The following is a 10,014-nucleotide window of genomic DNA, read 5'->3' on the forward strand; positions in this document are numbered from 1 at the left end:
GCGGTTACGCAAACCACTCCCAGCTAGTTGCCTCTACACTGGGATGTCGCACCGGCCGTGCAGGAGCTGAATCAAGCTCTCTATCGGCGCACTGGTTTCAAGTCCACTGCTGAGGTTGATGATGAGTCAATGCGATTAAATCGCCCTCCAAAATAAGGTCAGACCATGTGCTCCTCAGCCGAGGCCGTTCAGCAGCCAGTGTCATGTCACTCACATGATGTTGTCGTTGTTGTTGATCTTGCCAGTGTCTGCCACGTGGTTCTTCAGCACGGGCCTGCAGTGTCCCAGCTGCGTGCCGTTGGCAAAGCGGCTGAAGTGTCCCTGAGCGCAATCTACGACACAGTGTGCATGAGGCAATGCGCACGTCACGTGTATGCGGTATATATGCCCGCGTTGGTGGCCGGGGACGGAGCCTATGCAAGCAAGTGCGTAAATAGCGCGAATTGCACAACGCGCAGGCCTGGCTTCGAAATATCAAGGTGGTTTGTGGTGGGCTGGTGCGGCATGGACCCCCCCCCCCACCGCAGCTGCGCCTGCACCGAGCGGCAGCTTCCCTGCCTAGCCCCAGATGAGCATGCTGCAGGGACACTTCCCGTGCCCCTATTGCAACCCTCTGCACAATTGCCGCGCACCGCAACGGCCCTTCTTTCCCTTGAGCACGTATGCCCCGTCCGCGCAGGCGGTGCACATGAGCTTGAGCCCCTTCTTCTCGCTGGTGGAGTAGGTGCAGGCCGTGCAGCCAGCGACGCTGCTGCAGTCTATCGCCGCCATCGCCGCGCCCACAAACAGCAACAGCGCGGCCGCAGCCATGGCAGTGCGGGCCATGGTGGCGATCGTTCGTAAAAGCCTTCGGGGGCAGGGGTCGGGCGGGCTGCGCCGGTGGTGGAGCGGCAGCGGCAGGGTACGGCGTCAGGGGGGCTGCGCCGCTGCGAGTGCAACAAATCACTCATAGAGAATTCTGCGACGTCAAAGATATTGTGGTTCCACACACGTACGCCTCCTCCCCCGCTGAGCACCAGGTGCGTACCTCCTTTTGGAGCGGTTTTGTCGCGGCTATAGGACGTAAGGGATACAGGATATCTACAGTATGTACACAAATACAACAATACGGACGTGGCGAAATCGGGCGGCATAAATGGGCGCAGAGTGGCTCGTCCAGAACGGGAGCGTAGGAGTCAATACCTGGTTCGCATGAGTCTGGCGCCAGGCATCATCCAGTGGGGGGAACCACACGGTTCTGAACCGTGACCTTAATCGTCTGCGACGTGTGAAGCTGCAAGGATCTCACTCACTGGGATCTTTGAGAGCGGTCGGCACAATGATGGCCCACAGCATGGCCTCGCGGGCGGCTTCGCAGCGATCAAATGCCTTTGTTTCGAAGAGCACGCCTGCTCCCTTCAGCGGCAGGCCGAGCCTGGTGAGCAGCGGTGCCTCGCACTTGCTGCACACTGTGCTCGCCTTGGATTGGGTGCTGCGTATGCGCGTTGCACGCTTTGAAACACAAGTCTTGGATTGCAGCATGGCTCATCTGCGTCCAACTGGACAAGCTGTGCGGTGTCTTCAACTCGCCTCGCCCACCAGCGCGCCGCCGCTTGACTCAACACCTGGCCACGCCCAACCGCAGTCCACGCCTCGCGCGGCCCCTCAGCAGCGCACGCAGCAGCCTCAGCAGCAGCGGAGCGCACCCTGTGCTGCCCGCACGCAGCGCGCGGGGCGCCGGCGCGCAGTCGCGCCCGCGGCACAGGCTGCGAATGCTGCGTCTGCCGCGTCTGCGGAGATCGCGAGCCGCGCGCCCAAGGATGTGCGCGTTGTGGTGGCCGGCCCCACTGGCTACATCGGGAAGTTCGTGACGAAGGAGCTGATTGACCGCGGTTACCAGGTGGGAGGAACCGCCGGGTGGCTTGCAGAGGGTGCATGCGCATGCGTATGGCAGGCATGGGGCGGGGCGGCGGTGGCATGCTGGCGAGTGGTTGAAGAGGCAAGTGGTGCAACTACAGCGCAGCTGAAGCAGGTGGGGCCCTGTGACAGCGCCCAAGAGGCCAGTCTGGCGTATGGGTGTAGAGTGCCAGGGCAGGCCATGTTGCAGCGGTGCAGCAGTGTGCGCCCAGTCCCCCAAGGGTGGACGCGCCGGCAAGCAGTCAGCTCGGTCAGCCTTGGGCTGTGCCGGCACCCGCATATCAGGTGCGGCCAGCGTAACCAGGCAACCCCGGTTGCGACTGGGCATCGCACGGCCAACCATGGGGCAGGTGACCGCCCTGGCCCGCGAGAAGGCGGGCATCAAGGGCAAGATGAGCAAGGAGGACACGCAGAAGGAGTTCAGCGGCGCGCGCGTGGTGTTTGGTGACGTCACCGACGTGGCCAGCATCAGCGGGGCGGCGTTTGACCAGCCCGCGGACGTCGTCGTGTGCTGCCTCGCCAGCCGGACGGGTGCGCACGCTGTGATTCTCTGCGCTGCGCTGCGCGGCGGCGTGCGGTGCTGGCAGGGCGTGTGTCTGTGCTGAACAGGCGGCTGTTGGGGCGGCCCAGCGCAGTTGATGGGAGGCTGGCTCGTGGCACTTAGTAGCTGCGTGTGCTCAACAAGCTGTGCTGTTCCAAAACGCTGGGAGGCTGTCTGCGGAATCATCCAACACAGACGGGTCCGGATGCTGCGGCCATCATCTTTGGTGAAGCAGAAGGTCTCCACATCAGCTGGACGCCATCCGAGCGCTTGCTCCCTGCACCGCGCCTCCCACCACCCCCCTCTCCCCCCTACCAAACACTCACACACAACTCAAACCAAGGCGGCAAGAAGGACAGCTGGGACATCGACTACCAGGCCACTAAGAACGTCCTGGACGCGGCGCGCAAGGCGGGAGCCAAGCACTTTGTGCTGCTGTCCGCGATCTGCGTCCAGCGGCCGCTGCTGGAGTTCCAGAAGGCCAAGCTGAAGCTGGAGGCTGAGCTGGCGGCGGCGGGTGACATCACCTACTCGATCGTGCGGCCAACTGCATTCTTCAAGTCGCTGGCGGGGCAGGTGGGGCCCTTGAGAGGCTGCCAGGGTTGAGTTTATTCCAGGGGAGGCGGACACAAGTGGAGGCAGAAGTCCTGTTGTGATTAAAGTGCGAGCACACTACACAGAAAGCATCAGAGTGCCTGCATGAGGAGTGCCAGGATGTCGGCGGCGCCAACCTGTGCAGGGCGTCCCGCCACTTTGCACAGGTGTTGCTCCCCTAAAAACATCCGCACACCTGCCGCGCACTGCGTCTCGCCACCTGCCTCAATTTGCTGCGTCGTCCCCGCCGGCCCCTGTCTGTGCGCGTGCAGGTTAAGCTGGTGCAGCAGGGCAAGCCTTACGTCATGTTTGGCGACGGCAACCTGGCGGCCTGCAAGCCCATCAGCGAGGCTGACCTGGCGCGCTTCATGGCGGACTGCATCTCGGGTGAGCGGGCAAGGGGGGGGGGGGCAGCCAGGAGGCCTGGTGACAGGCGGGTTGTTGGGGTCAGATGATGCAGAGGACACCTGCATGTCGGACTCACTGTTTTGCGGCAGCTGAGCAGGACCTATCGCTATGGGCGGGTGCAAGGGTTTGGCTAGCGCTGCTGGAACCTGCCGCAAAGCCCGGGCCAGAACAGACGCCCTGACGATCAACCCTGAAGCAATCACGTGCGTCCATTCCGAAAACGCTGCCCCCAAATTGTTGTACCCACACCAGGCCTTCACCGACACGTCCCACCACATGTCTGTGCCCACCCCGCAAACCCCGCCCACAGACCCGTCCAAGCACAACCAGCTGCTGCCCATCGGCGGCCCTGGTGGCGCGCTGACCGCCAAGCAGCAGGCCCAGATCCTGTTCCGCCTGACCAACATGCCCGAGAAGTACATCTCCGCCCCCGTGTGGCTGTTTGACGGCATCATTGGGGTGCTGGACCTGCTGGCCAAGGCCTTCCCCCAGATGGAGGTGCGCTGCGCGGGGAGGGGGGCTACGGGGCCAGGGAGCTGGTGGCCGCTGTATCAAGGGGGTGTGCGTGCTCCGGGGTGTTGTCGCGGTGCGGATCACCAGGATGGTCACAGCTCGAGCTGGCGTCTGGGTGTGCCTCTCTCCGGCAGATACCGTTTGCAAAGTCAGAGTGACGGCTGTCGGATGCCATGTGCTTGAACAGGGAAGTGCGGCAGCGCGCGTACGATGTCATGCACATCATTGGGGCCGTTCGCTTCCCCCCCTCCGGCGCTCACCTACACCTACTGCCACTACCAGCCCCCCCTTGCCAACCATCCCCACTCCCCGGCCACCCATCCCTCGCAGGACGCCGCCGAGTTCGGCCGCATCGGGCGGTACTACGCCACCGAGTCGATGCTGGTGTGGGACGAGGCGCGCGGCGCGTACGACGCTGACGCCACCCCCGAGTACGGGGTGGACACCCTGGAGGGCTTCTTCAAGAAGGCCGTGACCGAGGGCCTGGCGGGGCAGGAGCTGGGGGACCAGGCTGTGTTCGGCGTGGGCGAGTGAAGGGGCGGTGCAGCGGCCTGCTTGAGACACCTTAGGGTTCTTGGGGAGTGAGGGGGGTTGTGAGGACCAGTGTACGAGTGTGTGTTGACCGTGGTCAAAGCTTTTGGTGCTGTGCCAGCGGGGACTTGATTCACAGTGAGAGCCTGCCATTCTGCAGGAAGTTTCTGTTTGCTGGCAGATTAACAGAGTAGTGTAACGCAACAGAGAGCGTGTTTCGACACTTGGGTGGCATGGGGCTGACAGCTGAGGAACTCATGTGGCTGGTACGGTGGTGCGAGGTTGCACAGTGTCGAACCCGCTCTTGGTTCGGAAGGCGGGCTGCGTCTGAGCTCTGTTGTGGCGCCAAAAAATAAACAAAGGCTAACATGGAGATTACGTCGCGTTTTATGCCACAGCAAATCGATGATGTCCTCGTGGTCGTGCCACACTAGTTAGTGCACTGGCATCGCGTTCAGGTCGTCCACCCTTCAAAGGACGGACCTTCGAGCACGAACATCGGTCACAACCCAGCAACAGTACTTATAGTGCATTGACGTCTCGAAAGGCGCCGCTCACTCAGCGATCACCTCGTCCCACGGGGGAATCGCGGTTATAGATCGAATTTAGACACATCATAATTTTTGATTATGATGTGGAAGCGTTGACGCCTGCCTGGGAGGCTCAGGGACGGAGGCAATGCAGAGAGCTGCAGCGGCCTGGCCCTGCTCCCACCCTCCATATTTGGAATCAACTTCAGCACGAAGGCTTTCAGCGGGCAGGCCCGGACGCAGCTGTGCGGTGTCCTGTGCGCAGCCGCGGCTGGGCACTGCGAGTGGAAGCGCTGCTACCGCTGCAGCTGCGGTGAGCGCGCGCCCGCGGCCCACATTCAATGGTGCGGGCGGCACACATGGCGGCGTGGCCGGAGCTGACGGTCTTGGCGGTGGCCCGGCCAGCAATGGCGTCCCACGGACACCGCCGCCTGGCCTCAACGGCGCCGGCCTGGACGCTGCATGGATCAGCAGCTCCCCGGGGCTGGCAGCCGCACCAGCGGCCGCGGCCCCTGCCAACGGCAGCAGCGCTAGAAGTAGTGTCAGCGCCAGCAGCAGCGGTGAGACCAGTGGAGCTATCCAGCTTGACAACAGCAGCAGCAGCAGCAGCAGCGATGGCGCGGCCGAGCCAGCGGGCGGTCGTCCAGTGACGGCCGTGCCACTGCCGCGCCGTCCTGACAGGGATGGCAGCACCAGCAGCAGCACGAGCGGACGCAGCAGCAGCAACGGGTTTGGTGGAGGCAGTGACGGGAGCAGCAGCAGTGGCAGAAGGTTGAATGGCAGGGCCCCGCCCCCCTCCCTCTGGAAGCCGAACTCGGCGGCGCAGCAGCGGCGCACCCGCAACAGCGCCAGAGCCGACAGCGGCGGCAACGGCAGTGGGGCAAACGGCGCGACAAACGCGGTGACGGCGAGTGCAGCGGCGTCAGGGCCCCAGGAACGGGACAGGGGCTCGCACCGGCCGGTTGAGTCGCGCCGCCCCCAGATGCAGGCGCTGCTGGCGTCAGGGGACCTGTCGGGGGCCGCGGCCTGCGTAGAGGGCGTGCTCGCACTGGGCAAGCGGCCGCCGTGGCGCGAGACGTCGCAGCTGCTGGAAGGTGCGTTCCGCCGTGTGGGCAGCAGAGGGTGCGCTGAACGCTGGTGGTGGAGTGCAGCCGGTTTTCCCTGCCGACCGGCCTGAACAAAGTGGTCTCATGCGGCTGGGACGGGGCGGCCTGGGTGCACGCGGCGCACGTTGTTATGGCCACACATCGCCTGAACCCGCACTGAACCCGCCCCATGCCCTGCCGTTGGGCCATCCCGCTCCTCCGCTCCTCCGCAGCGCTCTGCGACGCAGACGCGTTCGCCGCGGCGTGGCGGCTGGCGCGGCGCGCGCATGAGGCCGGGTTCTGGCTGCCGCGTGGTCTGTATCACGTGCTCATCGTGGCCGCGGGCAAGGTGCGGGCGGTTGCATGGTGGCGTCAGCAGTGGCCCATGGGGACACGTTGTTCAGGCAGTGTGCTGAGCCCTCACGGCCAGTCTCCCAGGCATGCACGCATGCAGGCATGCGCGCATGCAGGCGCGCGTGCACGCATGCATGCATGCATGCATGCACACCTGTTGGCATGCATCGCATGCTTACAGGCTCCGCCTGCATGCGCTAGGACTTTTGCCCCCGTGGCAAAGTATACCTTGGCCTCACACAACTTTCCTCTCCTGCGCACTGTCCCCCCCACCGTCTGCCGCCGCAGGCTGGTGAGGCGGAGCAGCTGCTGTGGCTGTTCCGCGAGGTGCAGCGCGTGTACGGCCCGGCCTCGCCCCGTGTCCACACCACCGCGATCACCGCCCTGCTGCGCTGCCGGCGGCGGCGCGGGCTGCCGCTGGCGGCGCTGGCCTACCAGGCGTGGCTGCAGCTGGCCGCCAGCGGGCAGGCCCTGGACTCGGGCGCCTACCTGGCGGGAATCAGCGCCTGCGCCTGCGCCGGCCGGCCGCAGGAGGCGGAGGCGCTACTGCCGCCGCTCTGCGCAGCCGCAGGTGCCGCCGGCGGCTCTCACGTCGTCGCGGCGCACAATGTGCTGCTGCGCGCCGCCGCGCGCGCCGGCGACGCGGCCGGCGCGCGGCGGCTGTTTGCGGCCATGCGCGCGCGGGGCGTGCCGCCCGACGCGGTCACCTACAACACCCTGGCCGCGGCGCTCGCTGCGGCCGGCGAGGGCGCGCCCCGTGCGCGCGCGGTGCTGGAGCACGCGCGCCGCGAGGGCGTCCCGCCCGACGCGTACGGGCTGACGGCCGTGATGCGGGCGCACGCCACGGCGGGAGAGCTCGCGGCTGCGGGCGGCGTCCTGCAGGAGATGCTGGCGGCGGGGGTGGCGCCGACTGCAGTGACCTATGGGGTGCTGGTGGACGCCCACGTGCGCGCGGGTGACCTGGCGGGCGCCTGCGCGCTGGTGGGGCGCCTGGAGGGCGGCGTCGCGGCGTGGCGGCGGCGGCAGGCGCTGTGGCGGCGCGCGGGGGCGGCGGGCGGCGGGGCGGGGCCGCGGCGGGAAGGGGAGGGGCAGCAAGGGGAGGCGCGCGGTGTGGGGGCGGCGACGGCGCCCACCACAGACCTGCCGGCCCCCACACGCATCATGTACAATACATTGCTGCGCGGCATTGTGGCTGAGGAGTGGGGTGGCGAGGGCTTGGGCTATGCCGACACCAGCGTGGTCGCTGGCAGCGCGGACAGGCAGGCAGGCGCTCCGCCAGCGCCCCAGCCCACGGCTGACGCGGCTGACGCACGCGCAGCGGTGCGTCCTGCGCGTTCGCAGGACCAGCAGCAGCAGCAGGAGCAGCAGCAGCAGCAGCAACAGCAGCAGCAGCAGCGACAGAGGGAGCATGACACGCCCTCACAGCAAGCAGCAGCAGCGGCGCCCAGGCCCCGTGGCCTGGTGAACCGGCCGCAATGGACACAGCCTCCTGCGAGTTTGGCGGCGGAACAGCAGCAGCAACAGCAGCAACAGGCAGGCGGCTTGGATGCCAGCAGCGTAAGTGGCTTCACCGGAATCAGCAGCATCGGCAGCAGCCCCGACGATTGGTGGGGCTTGCGCGAGAGCGGCGACGGTGGCGAGCCAGCAGGCACGGCGGCGTCCAATTTTGCCGGCAATGCGGGCGTGGACGGCGATGCCTTTGGGACCGCGGCCAGAGGGGCGCCTGGCGGGGCCCCTGCCGTTGGCCAGCAGCAGCTGCCGGGCGTGTGGAGTGTTGAGGAGGTGCTGCGGCGCATGGCGGGTCAGGGCTTGGATGCGGGCACTGACACCTACTCACTGCTGCTGGACGGCATGCTGCGGGTGGGTGGACCACCGTTGTGGTTTGAGTAGTGGTTGCTCGCTGTCATGCATGTTGTCGGTGATGTCTGCTGTCTGGGGGTTTGGCGGCTGGTTGCTGACCATGCCGGCAGCAACACAAGGGGCGGGGAGCGGTTGACGGCGTGGTGACGGCATCGCAATGACGTCATGCGACAGGTCGGCGTGGATCCAGCTGTTCCCCTGCCAACCTCCTGCTCCCCCTGCTGTTTGCGTCACTCAATCCCCTTGCGCGTTGCCGTTCGCCGTGCAGCGCGGGGACTTTGCAAGTGCAGCTCTGCTGCTGGAGCAGCTGCAGGGGCCCTCGGGCCCGGGCGCCGATGGCGCCACGCTCACGAGCCTCATGGTTGCGCTGGGCGGCGCTGGCGACGTGGAGGGCGCGCTCGACGTGTTTGACGCACTGCTGGCCGGGCTGCCAGAGGCGGACGCCCTGCGGCCAGCCGCTGGGGCCGCCGTCTTGAACAGTAGTGGCGAGAGCAGCGGCAGTGGCAGCCAGCGTGGGGGCGCAAAGCTGGGGCCGGACCCTGGCGGCGCCCGGCGGCGCCTGAGGGGGCCCGGCGGCGAGAGTGCACGTGGCAGCGGTGCCAGCAGCAGCAGCAGCAGCAGTAGAGTGGTTGGCGCGCCCGACCAGGCGTCTGCGTCATCAGCAGCGGGTCCGCCCTCGCTCTCTCCGCCCCTGGACGGCTCAAATCAAGGCAGCAGCAATGGGCTTGGCAGCGGTGCAAAGCCCGCGGGGCGCATCGGCAGCCTAGTCGGCTCGCCCGAAGCGCTCAGCCGCATCCTGTCGCGGTGGCGCCCCGGCGCCCCGGGCGCGCGCGTCGGCGGCCCCGACGCCGCCGCGTGGAGCGCCCTGGTGGACATGCTGGCAGAGGCGGGGCGCCTGCAGGAGGCGGAGGCGGCCCTGGAGGGCGCGGTGGAGGCAGCGGCGTCCGCGCGGCGCGCGCCGCCGGCCGAGGCGTTTGGGGCGCTCATCAAGGCCCTGCGCCGCAGCCGCCGCGCCCGCGACCGAGAACGCGACCGCTGCTTCGGCGGCGGCGGGGGCGCCGGTGTGCCGGGCGGGACCGCCGCGGCCCAGCGCGTGCTGCGGCGGTTCTTGCAGCTGGGCGGCCGCCCCACGCGCCACATGTGCGATGACGTCATCGAGCTCTGCCTGGCGGACGACGACGTCCGCGCGGCGCGCCAGGTGGTGCGCGTCATGCGGCTGACTGGGGTGCTGGAGGATGACGCGTCGGAGGCCGGTTACCAGGCCTGGCTCGAGCGGCGCCAGACGCAGCTTGCCGCGCGGCGGCAGCGGCGCGGCGACGGGCCCGCCGGCATGGTGGGTGCCGGCGGGGGCGCGGCCGGGGGGGCTGGGGAGGGCGTCAACAGGGGGCTGGAGCGCTGGAAGTGGTTCTTGGGCCTGCCTAACAGCTATTACCAAAGCTGATTCAAGCACTCCTGCAGCTGTTGTTTTTTGGCTGGCAGCCGTTTTCCTGGGCTCTTCTGCACGCCCGGCGCCAATGCGCGGGCATGCAGGGCCCGGCTGTGGGCATGCGGCTGGTCGTTGCGTGCGAATTCGCACGCAGGTCCCGGCATTGTGGTCTGCATAATGCATTTATCGGCCATGCCGTTGTTGCAACATGGCGCTTGTGTAAAGCCGATCTGTGATCCATCACAGGGACACAGGCGTTGCTCTGTCGTTGCAGTG

At 67.1% G+C, this 10,014-nt stretch overlaps 3 protein-coding genes across 3 annotated transcripts; 2 read left to right on the plus strand and 1 right to left on the minus strand.

The window, feature by feature from the left end:
• Positions 1-4: 4 nt before the first annotated feature.
• Positions 5-825, minus strand: MNEG_2464 (hypothetical protein; the record flags this gene model as incomplete). Its single annotated transcript, XM_014049062.1, has 3 exons — positions 5-23; positions 215-332; positions 633-825. The coding sequence occupies 3 exons, from the start codon at positions 823-825 to the stop codon at positions 5-7; spliced, it is 330 nt and encodes a 109-aa protein (XP_013904516.1).
• Positions 826-1,318: 493 nt separating this feature from the next.
• On the plus strand, positions 1,319-4,486 carry MNEG_2465 (3,8-divinyl protochlorophyllide a 8-vinylreductase; the record flags this gene model as incomplete). Its single annotated transcript, XM_014049063.1, has 7 exons — positions 1,319-1,417; positions 1,706-1,879; positions 2,247-2,427; positions 2,781-3,013; positions 3,304-3,418; positions 3,750-3,937; positions 4,283-4,486. 7 exons carry the CDS (start codon positions 1,319-1,321, stop codon positions 4,484-4,486), a joined length of 1,194 nt encoding a protein of 397 aa, XP_013904517.1.
• A 1,509-nt stretch (positions 4,487-5,995) lies between these two features.
• On the plus strand, positions 5,996-9,753 carry MNEG_2466 (hypothetical protein; the record flags this gene model as incomplete). Its single annotated transcript, XM_014049064.1, has 4 exons — positions 5,996-6,107; positions 6,332-6,447; positions 6,741-8,312; positions 8,581-9,753. 4 exons carry the CDS (start codon positions 5,996-5,998, stop codon positions 9,751-9,753), a joined length of 2,973 nt encoding a protein of 990 aa, XP_013904518.1.
• Positions 9,754-10,014: the final 261 nt, after the last annotated feature.

This window comes from Monoraphidium neglectum (assembly GCF_000611645.1).
Source record: "Monoraphidium neglectum strain SAG 48.87 unplaced genomic scaffold scaffold00279, whole genome shotgun sequence".
Classification (NCBI taxonomy): domain Eukaryota; kingdom Viridiplantae; phylum Chlorophyta; class Chlorophyceae; order Sphaeropleales; family Selenastraceae; genus Monoraphidium; species Monoraphidium neglectum.